Raw genomic sequence first — 20,159 nt, forward strand, 5'->3', positions numbered from 1 at the left:
GAAAAAATTTTTTTTTTCGCCTCCCCAAAAACTTATTTTTTTACTTTTTCTTTTAAAATCTAAAATAAGAAATTGGGTTATCAAATTCGACTGTCCCCTCCTCAAGTGCCCCTAGAGGCCTCTAGGGGGCGTAGCCGCTAGTTCTATTATGTAAAGTAGTAAGGTTTAAATGTCTGAAGCTTAAAATTTCAATAACTACAGAACTGATTCAATCTACATGTGGGGACTTATTTAATAAACAGCCCAATGCACCCTCCCTTCCTGGTTTATTACACTAGTCCCAAAAGCTTTATAATAAAATAACGTTTTCTTATTCGTTTGCTCAGCACCTTCAGGGACTTTTATAGAATTTTATTGGTTTGTTCATTAAATTGAGTATCCAAACGTTTCAACCAGTAATTGTATTCTATAGAAGGGGTAATTTTGTGCATTAGCATTGGGGATGTATATAAATTTTATTGGCCATTGTCTTATACCTTCAGAACCTCTGTTAAGGTTATAAGATTTAATATTCTGGACTTGTTCCTCTGCTAATCCCAATATTGAACATGATATTCATATGTAAGGATGACTACATCCATGACAGCAGCTCATATAGAAAGACATTGCTTTAAAAAATCTTGTTGCTATGGATAAAAAGAGTTGCATATTTTTCCACAATTTGGTAGAACTTTAGCTGACGTAAAGAATATAAAGGGAGGGGAGATAGGGCTGTTTACTACTTTAGTCCCAAAACTGTATAATAACGTTTTCTTATTCGTAAACTGTTAAATTTTGATTGGTTGGATCATTAATTTGAGTGTCCTAACGTTTAAACCGCTAACTGTAATCTACAATTGGTAAATTTGTGTATTATTGGGGATGCACATTAATTTATCGACCATTGTCTTTTTCCTGTATAAACAAGCATAAAAACTCTTGATTAGTGTTTGTTAGACTAAGACAAAGCATTTGATATTGTCTTCGTGAGATATTCATAGTAAAATAGATATATTATTACTTGGATGTTTCACCAGAATTTCATGTACTCAATTAAGTTATAATTCCAGATGGTTAAACAAGCTATACCTCCCATCTACCCACTTTACCCCAACTCCCTTCCCTCCTACTGTAAGAACGAACTAACCAAGATTAGGAATCTAAATTTATGATAAATTTTCCCCTGTCAATATATCCACGTATATCCTATATCCATTATGATGAATGAATATTTGTAGGTCCAGTAATTCTGATCATATTTTGTATAACATATTAATCAGTAGCCACTAGGAACACTGAAGGGGGGAGGGGTTGAATTCAACAAACAAATTTGTTCTTAGGGAGGAAAGGGATTTAATAACATAATACCTAATCTTTCTAGCAATCAATTTTACAAAATAAAGTGAATAGGAAAATTATTAAATTTAATCTAATTCAAAATTTTAAACTCAGTTTTTTTTAAATAGGAATTATTTAAAATAAAAATAACCTTGAAGACACTTTGCTTTATATCTTATATTTGAGAGGGAAATTCCGTTCTACAAATGTTGCTTGCAGTGAACTGTGTTTATTCAAGGATCTAAAGGGATAAGACAATGGCCGAAAATATTATGTACATCCCCATTGTCGATACACACAAAATTTTGCCTTCTGTAGATTACAATTTTTGAAAAGTTTGGACACTCTCCTTAGCGAACCAACAAATATAAATTCAATAAAATTCCCAAAGTTGTTAAGCCAACAAATAAAAAAACGTTATTAAAAAACTTTAAAGACTAGTGTAATAAACAGCCCAATTTCCTCCCTTTCTCCCAAGTGTCTATTACATAAATATTCTTAATAATATATATGCAGGGATCTTAAGGGATAAGATAATGGCCGATAAATTGATGTGAATTCCCAATGATAATACACAAAATTACACCTTCTGTAGAATACAAATTTTTATAAAGTTTGGATATTCCTCTTAATAAACCAACCAATCAAAATTGAATAAAGTTATTAAAAAACTTTGGGGAGTAGTTTAATAAACAGCCCAATGTCCCCTCCCTCTCTGATGTCTATTACATATATATATTCTTATTAATAAAGCAATATATAGGGCTGACTCAAACTAATTTATGCAGAGCTAGCTATAATAGATTTATGTCTTTAGATGGTCAAGCAGACCCAAAAATGCGTCCAAATTAATAAAAAAAATATAGCAGACGATGATTTTTGTTTATATGTATTTAGTCACATCCATAATATGAGTGCAGAAATTGGTTTTCCAGTATGGCTTCGAAACCGATTAATATCCGCTGGATTAGAACCAGTTCTAATCCATACTAAACATCATGTGTGGCATCGTATTATATCCACGAATGTAGAAATGTACAATCATAAAATTAAAACCAGTTTTGTTAGCTCATGCCTCGGAGCTAAAAAAAAACTGGTTTTAATCCTAAAATTGTACATTATATATCTGCGGAAAGCTGTTTATAATACGATGCGATAAATAACTATTACAATTTAATCTTCTTGAGCCAAGCTACTTTGTCCTGAAGCTACTTTGTCCTGAAGCTACTTTGTCCTGAAGCTACTTTGTCCAAAGCTACTTTGTCCGAAGCTACTTTGTCCAAGGTCCATTTCCTACAAAATTCTACTATTTGTCATATTAAATAAAATAAACAAATAACTGCCTTTTCGTACCAAATGTGTACACTGTATAACCAATAATATAGTAGGATTGCATGTGCACTAAGTTCCCATTGGCCTTATTATGGAATTGATCATCTAAACATTCTATATTTTTTGCCTATACCCATTCCAGGGTTAAAGAAATTGTTTAAGAAGTAGAAAAACAGTATTTTAGTTATTAATAAGCAGGAATTAGACAATGGCCGATAAATTGATGGAATTCCCCAATGGTGATACACAAAATTACCCCTCTGAAGATTCGATTGGTGGAGATTCAAGTTAAAGAACCAATCAATCAAAGTCCCCAAAGTTGTTAAGCCAACAAGCAAAGATGTTATAAAACTTTGGAGACTATTGTAATAAACAGTCCATTGTTCCCTTCCCCCCTGATTAATAAGTCTATGTGTCTAATTAAGTTGTTTCATATGTCCGTTTGTATGTCTTTAAATCGTTTATGATTCATTGTTTCTTCAGGGTGGAGTAAAGCTTATAGGGGAGGGTTGGTAGTTCTAATTTCAATACCCAACCCTTTAAGAAAATAGCTTAGAACCACCGCAGGTACAGTAGAATGTTTCCCTTAAGAGTAGCCCAATCGGTTCAGCGGTAGTTGAGATCTTAAGCTTCAGACGGAATAACAGAATACAGACAGACTTCGCACTTCTTTGTATCCTTAAAATAAAGTAAAAGGAAAGGATGTTTGTCTGTTTGTTAGTACTGATTGATCTCGGTAACCGCAGAACCGATCGGGTTCTCCTTTACAGGGTAGCTTCTCATTTTTTTTTCTTTTTAAAACTAAAATTAAACTAGTGGGGTCGGCCCCCTCCCCCCCCCCCAAAAAAAAAAAAAAAATTCTCCCCCAAAGAAAGGGGCGAAGCCGCTAGTAATAGATATAATAATGATGTTATTATCATTAGTTTTATGCCATGATTTACTTATCTAAATGTTCTGTGCATATCTTATTCAAGTATTCAAGTATTACTTTCTTTATTAATAATGGAAGACAAAAACTCATACAAAAATACTTTTTAGCGACAGGAAAGCTTCACTGAAGAAAAATATATCTGTTTCGCGAATTTATGTGCACTGAAGAAACATTTTACCGTGAATCGCACTAGATCCTTTCTTTTTTTCAAAGATCCTAAATGTTTTCTATATGAAATATATGAACAGCAAAGGTGGATTTTTAAAAATTAAAAAATATTTTTTTTATAAAAAGCCTTTTAATATGCATAAAAAATTTTTGTAATATGTATATAGTATAAAATCTTAAGTAATATCGAATTCTATTTCAAATATTTTTTATGAAAAATCGAAAGACCTATTAGCTTTTATTTAAGAATCCAACTCCGTACTTTTTCAATCCATATTTGAAAATATTTTAAATAGAATATTTAAATATACATATTTTGCCTCAGAAATAGAAAAAAGAAAAAAATCAAGGAATGCAACATTTGTAAGAAATTTATATTCGAATGTCCCTTCACTCCCAAGTATTGTAATTTAAAGTTTTTTTCTCGAATCCGGTGGATAGGAACCGGTTCTCATCCATACGAAAAAACTATGTCCAGCATCGTATTATTTCCAGCTTTCTACGAATATAAAAACGTTCAATCATAAGATTAAAACCAGTTTTTTTAGCCGGTGCCTTCGGCACCTCGGGGCTAAAAAAAACTAGTTTTTATCTCATAATTGTACTTTCTATATCCGCGGAAAGCTATTTTTAATACGATGCGAGAAATAACAACTATTCTTTTATCTAGGCCACGCTTATTCTAAATGCATTCTTACTTGTTTTGTTGCATATAAGCTAAAATAATCCGCATATATAAAATGATAATGGATATAGAATACGTGGATTTATTGACCATGGAAATTTTGTCGTTGCTAATAAGGACATCATTTATTGGTCAGTTAGATTATCCGGTAGTAGGGGAGAGAGAGTGGACATAAGTGTATAGTTATTTTAGCCAGCAGCGAGTATAACTTTATTAGGATAGATAAAAATCTGCTGCATTATCCAAGAAATAATATATCGATTAGAATAATATTACTTTTGTTTCATCAAATATTCATTAGATTACTCTTACATATACGAGCGGCTTTGCACCTAAGGGCCATAAAAGGGATAGAAAAATAGCTTAAAACCAGTCCTTAAATATGAAAAGAAAACAGCCTAGAACCATCACGGGACCTATGTGAAGCATCTCTAAAATATAGAATCCAATCAGGTAAGTAGTTATTAAAATATTAAGCTTCAGACAAAAAAACCTTACTACTTTATTAGCAGATCAAAAGGGTCTCCACCACTTGGGCCAGGTAGATGCCTGGATTTTGAATATTTACTTTTACATTTATTATCTATACTAAATTTAGTGCAATATCTTTTCAGATCTTCCTTTTTAATAATATTTTTTTGGGGGATGGGGGAGTATTTTGTCCAATGAATTTTTTAAGGGAAATTACTTTGATATTTGTTTATAAATATTTTGATATTAAAATACATGTAAATGCATTTTATAGATTTTTGAGAGAAATATACAAAATTTTCCAAAGATTAATACCTAATAGAGATTTTATTTAAGGATCTTAATGGATAAGACACTGAAAATTGGTGTACATGTAAAGAATACCTAGTTTTTGTCATAACGAATATAGCAATGTGGTTATAAAACTTTGGGTACTTTATTATTATAAGGTTTTCTTATCCGTTATGGACTTTTATTGAATTTTGATTTGTTGCTTATTTGAGTTGAGTGTCAAAACCTTTCAATCACTAATTGTAATCTACATAAGAGGTAATTTTGTACATTATCATTGATGAAGTTCATTGTACATAAATTTATCGGCCATTGTCTTATCCCTTAGATCAATTTAACCTATATTGTCCTAACTTAAATAATACCCAATTAGTGTTACTTCTTTTTTAACATGAAAAGTATTCAATTATAGACAATGCAATGGCCGATAAATTGATGTACATCCCCAATGATGATACCCAAAATATCCCCTTATGTTAAATGCATTAGTGGCTGAATAATTTACACACCAGACTTAATGAACTAACCAATCAAAATTCAACAAAAGTTCAGGAAATTGTTAAGCCAACGAATAAGAAAACGTTATTATAAGACCTTGGTGACTAGTGGAATAGTGGAATTTTCCCTCCCTCCTCCTTGTAGCCAATTAGTGTTTCTTTTTTTGATGAAAAGTATTAAATTATAGTTATAACAAAGGATCAAAATTAGATTCCAATTATTTTTAGTGGCGAAGCTACTTAATAGATTATTATGTCTGTCTGTCTGTCAGTCCGTAACGCTTTGGAGAATATGTGATTTTCTCAAATGCAATTTAAAGTAGTAGCATGTTGCTATCATATATTTTGGTACTTCCCTTATAGTAAAAAGTATTAAGGTTTTTTTTTGTCTAAAGCTAAATAAATTAAAAAATGCTCTTCCTAATGGGTGGTACTTTTAGGAATCTTTTTGTTTGTCTTGTGACAGTTTTAATCTATTTTCCTAAGACCCCCTCCTCCCCCTATATAGGATAGGGTCGAAGCAACTAGTATCTTTTTATTGTCTTTTAATTGTCTTTTTATTATGGTATTTAGAATATTGATGTAATAAGCTAAGCAACTATATAAACAATTCCTAAAATGTAAGTACGTCCAATATATGATTTTGTATAAAGGAATTTTGTAACATGTTTCGCTGTTATGGATGTTGTCATCCTTGTTTTTCTAACATTACAAAATATTTTTTTTGTTAATTAAAGAGTTTTCTTTTGTAGAAGTTAATCAATGTTATTTACCAGAGATGGAGGGGATATCTGTCCCCAAAGTTTTATTTTAACATTATCTTATTTGTTGGCTTAACAACTTTGGAGACTTAAATTGAATTTTACTTGGTTTGTACATTTAGTTAAGTGTCCAAACGTTCAAATCATTCATTTTAATCTATAGAGGGGGTAATTTTGTGTTGCATCATTGTGGATGTAACGAACTGACCATTAAGTGAGGTCCTACTAGCAACCTAAGAAGTAATTTTTTATCATCATTTAGGATGTACAGTAAGACCCTGCACGAGAAAAGTATTTTTTAGGGTTTCAGCCATTTTATAAACTTTGGCCTTTAAAATCTCCGTGTATCTGGACTAAATTGTATAGGAAACAAAAACAAATGGTGCTATTGATACTTTAAGAAATACGGCCTAAAAAATACTTTTACGTGGGTCTTACTATATATTCAATGTCTTATCCCCTAAAATCCCTGGGAAACTGGCTATACCTGGTTCAAGTCCAGATCCTGCTCTTCCATCCCAAAATCCTTGACACAAAGCTTTTTATAGTGCCTACAAAAAATGACGTCACACAATACAAATGACCAATGGTTGGCCAGTATACAGGCTAAATTACCTATGGCAGGCCAGTATACATTTTAATTTACCAATGATAGGCCAATACACAGACTAAATTACTATTGGCAGGACAGTATACTTTGTAATTTACCAATGATAGGCCAATACACAGGCTAAATTACCAATGGCAGGTCAGTAAACAATTTAATTTACCAATGATAGGCCAATACACAGACCAAATTACCAATGGAAGGCCAGTATAGATTTTAATTGACCAATGGCAGGACAGTATACTTTGTAATTGACCAATGGTAGGTCAGTATGACGTCATTTTTTAAAGGCACTATAAACCGCTTCCCTTGAGACAACTAATTTTGTCAGATATTTTTTACTAGCGACCACAGGAGCTCAACTAATTTTTTTTCAAAAAAAATCAAAACACTGGTCAATCAAAATTCACCTTTTCTATGTTTTTTTTAATAAAATTTAAACACACTTATATAAAATTCTAAATTTTAAGTGAAAAGCTTTTTATAACATTATTCTGAAAAAAAAACATGATATAAAAATTTGAGGTAAATATTTATCTTTTATGGTGCGCAGCTGCTCTGTAATCATTGTAAATACGTCCTTATCCTTATATAAATGTAACAGGATATGTGTCTGTCTCTCTGTAGAGTATGATCTAGCTTTCAATATGATTCTTCTTTTCAGTGAATCTTCTTATAGGTCAAGTAAAGTCTTAACTTAGGGAACAAAATTTAATTCTACAAAAGGAGTAATTTTGTCTATCATCCTTAGGTCCGTACAATTATTTATAATCCATTGTCTTATCCCTTAAGACCCCTGTAAATTAAAAGGCTGAATACTTTCCATATTGAAAAAGGTTAAGTCAAGTAAGGTTCCATAAAGGTCCCGCAGGATAAGAGCTACCTCTAAAGGTAATTAGTTTTAGGATATAAGGGTCATTAAATACATATTTTAAAAAGATTTGGTTTGCTAAAAATGACAAAAAATATTTCAGGTAAAAAATTGGATGGTCTAAACTATCAAGTACCACTGAACTTGGATACCTATAGGAAACTACACACATAGAGTGTGTCAAATCACCACTCACACACACATACACACACACACACACACACACACACACACATACACAGACACACACACATACACACACACATAAATACCTTACTATACTCACCTCTATACATTATATTGATATTAGAACCAAAACAGCAAAAAATATTTGATAAATTAGCAAATTATTAAAAACATCCCCAATGATGATAAACTAAATAACCCCCTATGTAATTTGAAGTTATTTATTGAAATGATTGGACGCTGATATTTTGAACCAACCAATTAAGATCCCCAAAGTTTTTAAGCCACGAATGGGATATTATGATCTTATGAATCTTGGTTACCAGAATAATTTACAACCCAATTTCCATTCCCTGCCCCCTCTGGATCGTCTAAAGGGGTGCTAATTATACTAAACAAGTATTTTTTTTATGAAAAAAGGGATTTAACCCCCTTAATAAATTTAGAGGGGGTAATTACGTCTACATGTAAATTTTATTAAATTGTGTTTTGTTATACAAAATGTTTGTCAAGTCTTTGACAATTTAGATATCCTGTTAGATATTATTATTTACCGCTATATTTATGTATATTAATGTTTTTTTTATGAAATTGCTTTTTTAAATATGTTTTGGTCCGGATTATGTGGACACCCCTCTCATCGGAATACCATGATTCCGTGAGAGAGAAAGAGAGAGAGAGAGAGAGAGAGAGAGAGAGAGAGAGAGAGAGAGAGAGAGAGAGAGAGAGAGAGAGAGAGAGAGAGAGAGAGAGAGAGAGAGAGAGAGAGAGAGAGAGAGAGAGAGAGAGAGAGAGAGAGATAGAGAGAGATAGAGAGAGAGAGAGAGATAGAGAGAGAGATAGAGAGATTTAACGAGGATTCTATATCATGGATAGATAGATAGTATAATAGTAATTTATCGCATCGTATTATAGACATCTTGCCGCAGATATATAAAAGAACAATTGCAAGATTTAAACCAGTTTTGCTAGCCGCGAGACAATTTGTGGAAAATTTAGTATAATACGATGCTTTACATGTTTTTTTTTCAGTATGACTGGGAACCTGTTCTTATCCAGTGCATTTTTAACGGTTTCGAAGCCTTACTGGAATACTGATTAAATTACCCTACAACCCTTTTTACACCCAATAATCATAATGTAATACATAAGTATTACAAGGATGACAACATCCATAAAAGCGAAGCACTGAAACAGTAGGACAAACGGACATGAATACTTATATAGTGTCAGAACTGAATAATCAGAATGTAAATGTATAAGAGTCGAAGCAAAGTTGTAAGTAAATTTGTTGAAAAACTGCTTTATACAGGATTAAGTTTATGGACATACTTACATTTTTAGGACTTGATTATAGAGTTGCTACGATATTAACATTATACTTTGTTGTCCCAGGAATCAATATACCAAAAATCAGATCAATCGGATGATTAGATCACATAAAAATTTGTTGTTACAAAAGTAAAAAAATCAACATGTTTAAAATGGACGTACGGACATTTTGGTAATGATTATAGAGTTGCTACGCCTTCTAAATCGTACCTAATTACTAAAGGAATCACCATTCAAAATTTGAAATCGATAGGACAATTCTAACATGCCTAAATTAACGAAAAAACGGACGGACCGACCCTAATTATAGAAAAGCTTCGCTTTTAAAAAACTAAATTGAGGGTATTGATTGATATATTTCCTAACGTCCTGTCCCTTTATCCCTAAGAATTTTGTACCATTCATGCTAAAATAGTGAGTGAGAGAGAGAGAGAGAGAGAGAGAGAGAGAGAGAGAGAGAGAGAGAGAGAGAGAGAGAGAGAGATAGAGAGAGATAGAGAGAGATAGAGAGAGAGAGAGAGAGAGAGAGAGAGAGAGAGAGAGAGAGAGAGAGAGAGAGAGAGAGAGAGATAGAGAGGAATAGAGGGAAAAAGAGATAAAAAGTAGGGATCTAGGGATAAGACAATAGCCGATAAATTAGTGTACATATCCAATGATGAAATGATGATACACAACGCTAACCCTTCTGCAGATTAAATTATTGTTTGAAATGTTTAAACACTCATCTTAATGTAACAACCAATCAAAATTCAATAAAAGTCCCCAAAGTTATTAAGCCAACGCATAATAAAATGTTATAATAAAACTTTGGGGACTAGTGTAATAAACAGTCCAATGTCCCCTTCTTCCCTCAATAAAAAGAGATGAATAGAGAGGAAGAGAAGTATTTAGAAATATCAGAAGAATGAAGAAAGAAAAATGTGATTCAAGTTCATAATTATCATAAATCGCCAAATTTTTCGCAGTTATAGCGTAAATTTTAGCAACTAGGGTTTTAAGTAAACTGGTTTTAATTTTATAATTTTTCATTCTAATGTCCACGGAACGCTGTCTAAAATACAATTCTCTAAATAACTATTAAAATCTGCCGCTAATCTAAAAATGCGGCATTATAACCCCTTATTTTATGTTTTTATCAATATATGTTAAAAATATTTAAACAGGATTTTAAGTTTAAATATACATTATTTCAATTTTTAGCAGTTTTAAAAGCAAAACATTTATAAAAGTAAATTTAGGTTAAATTCATTAGAGAAAATATTTTATTTCCTGCTTTTTTCAATAAGATTTTTTTAAAGCAAAGGTTTTCTTTAATAAGGGTCGGTACGTACGTACGTCCTTCAGTAACGGTTAGCTCTATTCTTTAATCTATTCATGTTATAATTATCGATTTGAAACATTAGTTCCTATAATAGTTAGATACGATTAAGGAAGCGTAGCTACTAATCAGTACAGAATGACTTTCTGTATGTCTTCCAAACTCTCGTAAACACATCATATCACATTGTCCAGGGAATGTTTTAGGCTATCTTGATTGAGATTCGATATCCCATCTTGGACACAATAAAAACTGTCCCGAATTTGTATTAATTTTGAGGAACACGACTCCAGTTACGTCAGAGGGGGAAAGAAAAAAAGGGAAGTGGGGGGAGAAAAAAGAGATGGGAGAAAAGGGGGTTTTCCCCATCTCTTTTGAAGAGATTTTCTTCCCCCCTTCCCTTTTTTCGGGAAAGAAAAATATGACGTCACTGGAGTCGTGTTCCTCAAAATTAATACAAATTCGGGACAGTTTTTATTGTGTCCCATCTTGGAGATATGGTCCCCTTAAAATATTTTCTTTTTTGAATGAAAAAGATTTCTTGTACAAAGAAAATATATGTCGCCTTTTTTACAAAGCAACAGCGTAAAACACACACACAGACGTACAGACGGACATATACTTGATATAGAGTAGCTGCGCTATCACAAATGTTATACCTTATCAATTTTAGCCTTGACATCCCCATTGTTATCTTCGTAATCCATTAGGCCAAACAGACGTACATACGGACATATTCCTGCTAAAGAGTAGCTGTGCTACCACAAATGTTATACCTTATCAATTTTAGCCTTGACATCTCCATTGTTATCCTCGTAATCCATCAGACCAAACAGACGTACAGACGGACATATTACTGTTATAGAGTATCTGCGCTACCACAAATGATTTTATACCTTATCTATTTTAGCCTTGACATCCCCATTGTTATCCTCGTAATCCATCAGACCAAACAGACGTACAGACAAACATATTACTGTTATAGAGTATCTGCGCTACCACAAATGATTTTATACCTTATCAATTTTAGCCTTGACATCCCCATTGTTATCCTCGTAATCCATTAGGCCAAACACACCTGAAAAATCATCAGTTATAGAGAAGCTGCGCTATTTGACATTACTAGCTCTTTCGTCCCTAGCCTCTAGGAGGGTTTGGTGGGGGTCTAAACATACCTAAAAAATAATTAGTTTATAGAGCAGCTGTAACAAACACAACTGACTTAATACGAAAAAATATTTTTAAATTTCAGCAGATCTTTTTGTGTTTTGGGGGGCGACGCGTCGTAGTAAAGACGCCCCCAAATATTTTTTTATATTTATTTCGCTATACCTTATTCCTGGTGATAGTTTAGCTGCGCTTCAGACAACTAAAATCTTACTACTTTTTGTAATAGGAGTATGAAAATAGAAGATATTATAATTCATAGGTAGAGAAACAATGATAATTATTAAAAACTTTAGGATAAATTGTGTATTAGGAGCTTCAAGAATAAAAAAAAACCAGTTAACTACAATTAGACAAATATAAATAGTTCTAAACAAAGTTTTTTTTTAAATGAAGGGAATTTTATATTTTAGAACGAAGCTAGTAAAAGTGGCTGACTCAGATTATGACGTCAAAAAAATTAACCAATTAGAGGTAGTATACACACTGGAATTGACCAATGGTAAAATTTATAGTGTCCTTTCATTGGTTAATTTTTATTGACGTCATAATCTGAGCTTCTACTTTTCCTAGCTTCCTTAGAACACTAGTAGATCCAAAATAAGATATTTCCTTAGAATCAAATCGGTCCAAAGATTTCTGAGATCTTAAGCTTCAAATGGACAAAGAGATGAACAGAAGTACAAATAGACATTATTGTACTTTGCAAAAGTAACTAAAAAACAAAAGAGGAAATATAATATTGTTGATTTTTCAGCTTTGGTCAAAATGTATTCATATATTAATACTATGATCTTAAACTTTTTTTTTCTTATAAATCGGGCTAAAATTCACTCGTTCTACCCCTTTACCACATCCCTTCTACTGGATGACCGAACTGTTCAATAAATAAGTTCCATATATCCATTTTAGGCAAACATACACTCAGTAGAACATTGCAAACGGGAGATTCTAAGCATTAAAGTACATGCATTGCATGTAAAGAATAAGATTCTATTCAATTGAATAATTTATCTATTAAACTATTCCATACATAAATGTGAATTAATAATGGATATAGGATATACATGGATATATAGACAGGGGGAAATTTTTCGTCAATTTAGGTTGCTAACATAGACCTCATTTATTGGTCTGTTCGGTCATCCAAAAGGAGGGTAAGGGATAGATAGGGAGTCTCCATTTTTCAGGTAGTTTCACTTATCCTATAAGTAGTAAGCTTTTTTGTCTGTAGCGAAGGATCTCGCTAACCGCTGAACCGATATGGTTCCTCTTTACAGGTAAGATTCGTATAGGGCTTGAGATGGTTTCATAAATAAGTCTGGGTATGGTTTTATGTTATTTTTCTGCCCTTTCATATCCCTTCGAATATAGAACACCTTAATGATAGGGGCGTAGCTGCTAGCAACACATAGAGTACTCATGTAGTTCTATTTTCATTTATAAAAGCAAAGCTACATATATAAACTAAGTTTCATAGGGCTTCCCTGGCCATATAAGAAGCTTCATTGTAAAGGAAAACCATATCGTTATAGACAGATGGACATGCTGTTACTTTTATATAAAGGTTGATTTTTTGTTAATAAACAATCACTAGACTTTCTCCATTGTTCTATGATTTTAAGTTTCCATGGAGGTAGGGGACAATGGCTGTTTATTATACTAGTCCCCCAAAGTATGAAAATACCGTTTTCTTATTTGTTGGCTTAACAACCTTGGGGACTTTTATTAAATTTTGATTAGTTGGTTCACTTAGTTTAGTGTTCAAACGATTCAACCACTAATTGCAAGGGTCATTTTATATATCATCATTAAAGATGTAAATAAATTTATCAGCCATTGTCTTATCCCTTTAGATCCCTGAAGTTTTGTAGCATGAAATGTCAAGATCCATATAAAATGCTACAGAAAAAACTTTTTTTTGATGGAAAATGAAAGAGAAAACTTTGCAATTATATTTTTACTTTTTTTATGAGGGGAGAAGCTACTCAATAAATGTGTAAGTAACAACCATTTAAAATGAATTACAGCACATAAATCTATCTAAATTCTAAGGTTTGTCATTTAATATCTTGAATAGTGGATGCGCCCCTAGTATTAATTTAAAGGGGTATTCAAAAGTGTATAGAAGGGGCAGAAAAATAGTCAAAAACCATCCAAAGGCTTGAATTTAAAAATAAAACAGCCCAAGACTATTTCAGTACTTATATGAAGCTTTTGAAATGGAAAACTTTTTCTGTTCCTTGTAAAAAGCGAAGCTTTTCTAAAATTATGGTGGGTCCATCAGTTCGTAACGGATAGCTAGGATCGTTAATTTTAAGATTTAAGACGTATAAGCAGTTAGTTATAATTATGAAAGCGTAGCAACTAAAAAACGTAAATAATGTATGTTCATGAATTTAAAACCTATTGTTTAATTAATGGATATTATTTTTGTGGTCATGCTTTCTTAAGACATATTCAGATTTTTCTAAATTTATATATTTTGTTTCTTTCATATTTATTTTTTGTCTGGCTTATTAAGCTTTATTTTAACCATTTTTCCAAATGGCATCCGAAACGATTAATATACGCTGGATTGACACCGTACTGAAAAATTATGTATAGCGTCATGTTTTAGACAATTTTGCACAAATATTAAAATAACAATCATAAAAGTAATAACAGTTCTAATCTTATGATTTTTAAAATTTTCTTATTCGCGGAATGCTGTCTATTATACGAAGCGATATTATATTAAATTAAGTTTGTTATTTTTTAATGTTAGTTTGTCCATCAGATTTATTGAGCTTCGCTTTAATGATTGTTGTCATTAAGTGCAGTCAATATTCTCTAAAATGGCTATAACATTTGGAATGATTGTGCAGCTATTACCTTTTATGATACAAATAAGGATTTTAATTGCCAATTATCTGAAAAGTTTATATCTTTGAGCTAAATTTTTTTTTTAATTTTATAACTCTGCTAACCCTAAATCTTCATGCGGTTTTTAATATCTTTGTTATGATTCAATCCACGCATATAACGATTGCTTTAATCGTTTTCCAGGTCCCATAACTGTGCTGCTAGACCTTTATTTTTTAAAAATCGGTTCAGAAATAAGGATTTTAGAAGCTATAATATTAGAATATATATCCTTATCCTATTGGGGAGTCTGATGGAGGTCAGGAACAAAGCCTAAAACCAACCCTAAGACATTTATAAACCTTCCCTTAAAAGTGTAACCAAATTGGAACAGTATTAGCAAGCTGTTTTCGTTATCGGCCGGCCGGAAATCGGCCGACTTCGGCCGGATTCGGCCGATGAACATAATCGGTCCAAATTTTCTTCATGTTAAGTTTAAAAATATCGTATTCGGCTATTCCTCAGCCGATTTAGTCGTCTAAGGTGGCAAAAAAATAGTCCTGGTCGTAATAAATTCAAATCCGTTGACCAATCTAAAATCCGTCCACTGGTTGTCGCGTAACGATGTTTTTAAAGTTGTAGACATGATAATAATTGCATAAAATAGAAGTAAAATTTAAAAATACCGTAGCCGGTTATTCCTTGGCCGATTTAGTCGGCCAAGGTGGCAAAAAAATAGTCTTGGTCGTAATAAATTCAAATCCGTTGACCAATCTAAAATCCGTCCACTGGTTGTCGCGTAACGGTGATTTTAAAGTTGTAGACATGATAATAATTGCATAAAATAGAAGTAAAGTTTAAAAATACCGTAGCCGGTTATTCCTTGGCCGATTTAGTCGGCCAAGGTGGCAAAAAAATAGTCCTGGTCGTAATAAATTCAAATCCGTTGACCAATCTAAAATCCGTCCACTGGTTGTCGCGTAACGATGTTTTTAAAGTTGTAGACATGATAATAATTGCATAAAATAGAAGTAAAATTTAAAAATACCGTAGCCGGTTATTCCTTGGCCGATTTAGTCGGCCAAGGTGGCAAAAAAATAGTCCTGGTCGTAATAAATTCAAATCCGTTGACCAATCTAAAATCCGTCCACTGGTTGTCACGTAACGATGATTTTAAAGTTGTTATAAATGCTGCGTATATTATAAATATAATAATGTCGTCTTCGAAATGAAAATGTCACTCTAAGAAAATTTTTGAACTACAAACAAGTAACAAATGTGATTTAGATGGACCTTTTACCATAAAATTACTTTTTCATAAACTAATTATTATTTAACTACCTTTTTTAAAGTAGCTGCAACCATTTTCCACCCAAAAAAAATTATTGACTGCACTTAGTTGTCATGCTTGTTTAAATTAAAATTATTGGTTAATTTTTGTTGTACTTATTAGTTATTGGAAACATTCAGGGTCCGTCCGTCAGTCCGTCCATAACGCTATGGGGAAAATAGGATTTACTCAGCTCCTATAAAAGATAGAATGCTGAAATTTTTTGACAACATTCCCATCATTAAGGAGAACAATTGACCGCTTTTTAGCAGGTTTTAGGCTATTTTTGTATTTTTCACATTTTTCTCCATATCTTCAGTGTTTATGGTCCGATTTTCAAAAATTTTTCAGTTAAAGATATCAAAATTAAATTTCCCGTCGTTTAAAGAAAAACAACCATGAAGGGCAGACTGCCTTTTATCAGGTTTTTGGCTATTTTTATATGTTTTACATATTTCCCCATAATATTTGGTATTTTTGGTCCAATTTTTAAACTTTTTTTGGATATCAGTATCAAAATAATTTTTCCCATTGAGAATCTTTTATGTAATTTACTTTGACCGTTGTCATCAAACAAAATAAATAAGGTTTTGTGTTTATTTTTTCCAATAAATCTATTCTTGATTTTAATAAATTCACTTTAAATCTACTTTTATGTATTCGCATCCACGATTTCTTGTGCTTCGCTACTTATCTTGTTGTCATCCTTGTTTGTTTATATTTGGCTTAATTCATTTATAAGTAGCAAAGTTACTCTTCACTCTCTCCGCCTTTCCGTCCGTCAGTCCGACAGTCAGCTGCTTTTCTATATTTACGGCTGATTTTTTTTGGGGAAAAATCCTTCTACCCATGAGCAATTTGAATTATATTTTACATCCATTATTGTACACTAACGGCTTCGCCCCTAGCCTCTAGGGGCTTTGCCCCCAGAGGTAAATAAAAAAAAAAAAGTACCCCCACTAAGGTATCCCCACTACTTTCTGTTAATGGGGGGGGGGGGGGATTTTTTTTGGGGGGGTTAAGAAAAAAGCTTAAAACCACCACAGGACCAGTAGGTATATACCCTGAAGAGTAGAATCCGATCGGTTCAGTGGTTACCGAGATCCTACGCTACAAACAAACAGACAAACAGACACACTGACAAACACACAGACGAACAGACAGACATCGTTCTACTTTGTATTATAGATAATTCAATTGAGAAAACATAACGTCATTGATAAAAATTCTCATTTGTAAAATAAAAAATCGATGCACTCTAAATTGCCAAGGATATTAATGCAAAAATAATATTTTTTTGCATAGAATCTAAAATGAGGGATATTGCACTTGGATAAAATAAATGTAACCCCAAACTTTTCCAATAATAGAGTAGTTTCTTTGAGTGAAAAAATACAACGCGCGAAAACATGTAAAAAATAAACTCCTTGTTAAGCTTATAGAATTGTCCCAATGATTTAAAACGTATTCATTATTCTTGTAAAAATAAAGCATGATTTATGAAGCTCAGAAACTTAGAAAGCATTACTGGTTAAAATTTGACATTGAGATATAATAACCTCATTTTTTTTTATTAAACTAATATTCTATTATTTTAATTTAGTGAAAAAAAAATTAGGTACCACATCTGGGCTTAAAACTTTGGTTTCTTTCTTTTGTTTCTGATTCGTTTGTAAAAAAATACCACTTTTAATAAATAATTAAAGGATCCCTGAAAACTTTCACATCCATTGTCCCTGTAAACTTACCGTTCTGCAGCGAATCTCCCGAGACAATTTCTTTTTCTGTGTTCTTGGTATTCGTTTTTCTACCAGAAAACCAGGGCATAATTTTCATTTCATTCAAGTTTCTGACGAAAAAAAACAAGGATCCACAAAAGCGAAGCTCTAAAATCAGAAGGAAGGACAAACGAACAATAACTTTTGTAGAGTGTCAGAACTAAATAAGTAGAACATTAACCCTTAACGGTCAGGGGGGGGCGTTGAACGCCCCCCCATCCGGTTTTTTCTATCTCATTTTCTGTGTGTGAAAGATAAAGAGCCCAAACTGCGTGACTTTTTAAGTTTGGGTATGACACATAACTGAGAGTTGGAATGTTTTGAATATCTCCATCCTGGCGGGCACAGGATGCCAGCAAACCTGGCAGGGTCATCCAGGTAAAGAGCAAAAATATTTTTTTGACTTAAACAAAGTATTTTATCTTGCCAAAATACTAAAATATCCTCTAGTAGTACATCCTTATATGAAATACAGGTGTTAAAGTCAATTTCAGGTTCCAGGTATGATCCTGCAGGTCCTGATCCTCCAGGTCTCCAAAAATCTTTAAAAGGCTCCTGTGGCCTCAATTTTTGACTTAAAGACTTCAAATTTTAAACTTAAGCTTTTCTTACATGTCTACATAACGTATTAAAATTTCATAAAGATCCACCGCCGTTTTCCCGCCGACCGCCGACTGCGGCGGCTGGCAGCTGCCAAGTACAGCTGCGGCCGCTGAAATTTATATTTTGACATTTCAAATATAAAATTTACATAAAGATAAACATTTTCTGCAAAAAAATTGTTCTTCTAGCTTCAAAATAAGAAAATTACAGCCGTTTGGAATTTTTAAGTAAAAAAGTACCTAAAAACAAAGGTTGTTAAATAAAAGGGTGAAGGAAGCGAAAATTTAGCCCTCTAGCTCTAATAGGAACTGAGATAATATGGGGGGGCGTTGAACGCCCCCCCCCCCCCGACTGATTAAGGTGCGGCAAGGGGCCCGACTGTTAAGGGTTAATTTGTTGACAAAATTGTACATTTTGTTGCAAAATTGCCTAAATACAGGATGAAGTAAAAGGACATACTTTCATTTTTTATGATTTTATTATAGGATAATTATATCATAAATTCTTTTTTTGTCAAAGTTAAAAATCTGCCTTTTTAAAATGAACGTACAGAATTTTTGGTAACGATTAAAGAGTTTCCTACGCTTTCTAAATATACCTAGCTGTAACAGGAATTATCATAATTTAGGATCGAAATACTAGTTAAATAATATATATTTTTGTATTTTTCATTTACAAAATAATTTTAGTTTGCAAAGAAAAAGTTTTAATAAAAACTTATTTGAATGTTTTTACAGTTTTATGCTTTTACATAAATGAGTTACAGGGAGGGAGGGGACATTGGGCTGTATATTACACTGGTCCCCAAAGTTTTATAATAACGTTTTCTTATTTAGTGGCTTAACAACTTTGGTGACTTTTATTAGATTCTTATTAGCTAGTTACCCAAATTGAGTGTACAACCGTTTCAACCACTAATTCTAATTTCAAGAATTTCAGTTTTGTGTATCTCTATGGATGTAGATTAATTTATTGGCCATTGTCTTATCCCTTTGGATCCTGAATGAATTACCACTTGTATGCTATTACATGGCTGCACCATTACTTTATAAGTTTGTCGGACGGTCAGCAATCAATTTATCAAATGTACATCAGTTTAAGTAATACGCATAAAGGGGAAATTACACTGGTACCTAAAGTTTTTAAAGCATATTTTGTGATAAATACTGTGAAAATTAAAACCTTGATTGATTTGTACAAATAAAACAGTATTCAAACCTTTCCACCAATGATTTAAATCTACAAAAGGGTTCCTTTTTTAAAAAAGAATTGGGAATGTACATCAATTAATCAGTCTTCGTCATATTCCTTGAATATCCGCTGAAGAGGGAGGTGTTTAGCACACCACCTCCCTCCAACATTTTTTTTCTATTTTATGCATGAAAATGATAGAAGACTATAACTTTAAAGTAAAAGAATATAAGGGGCATGAGCTATATGTAACTCACAGAGCGGGGACCCTGTCCCGATTTTGTATTGGACCTTTGAAATCTGCTAATATGAAATATTAACATAGCCAATTTCCTAAATTACAACATAAAGCAATTGGCTAGAAGACGTAAAAGGTCTCCGTCACTTGGGCCAAGTTATTGTAAGGATTATACTTATATAATTATAAATTTATTGCTCTGACTCATAACTCCCACTCAATTAGTTCCAATGCTAAATTT

General features: G+C 32.4%; 1 protein-coding gene across 5 annotated transcripts in view; it reads right to left on the bottom strand.

The window, feature by feature from the left end:
• Positions 1–17,983, bottom strand: part of LOC145333055 (neo-calmodulin-like) — a 34,427-nt gene extending 16,444 nt beyond the window's left edge. Inside the window, exons 1-2 of one of the 5 annotated variants that reach the window (XM_080178200.1) lie at positions 17,857–17,983; positions 11,784–11,845 (exon numbers count right to left, since the gene is read on the bottom strand). In XM_080178200.1, the coding sequence (XP_080034326.1) occupies positions 11,784–11,845; positions 17,857–17,944 (150 nt within the window). In that variant the 5' untranslated portion in view covers positions 17,945–17,983. Of the gene's footprint in view, positions 1–6,940; positions 7,048–11,426; positions 11,506–11,543; positions 11,600–11,663; positions 11,717–11,783; positions 11,846–17,856 lie in introns of those variants that run through there. The other 4 variants (XM_080178202.1, XM_080178203.1, XM_080178201.1 and 1 more) reach the window with 4 other exon arrangements.
• Between the last annotated feature and the right edge of the window lie 2,176 nt (positions 17,984–20,159).

Source organism: Acartia tonsa, chromosome 12 (genome assembly GCF_053477335.1).
Source record: "Acartia tonsa isolate MP-2025a chromosome 12, ASM5347733v1, whole genome shotgun sequence".
In the NCBI taxonomy this organism is placed as follows: domain Eukaryota; kingdom Metazoa; phylum Arthropoda; class Copepoda; order Calanoida; family Acartiidae; genus Acartia; species Acartia tonsa.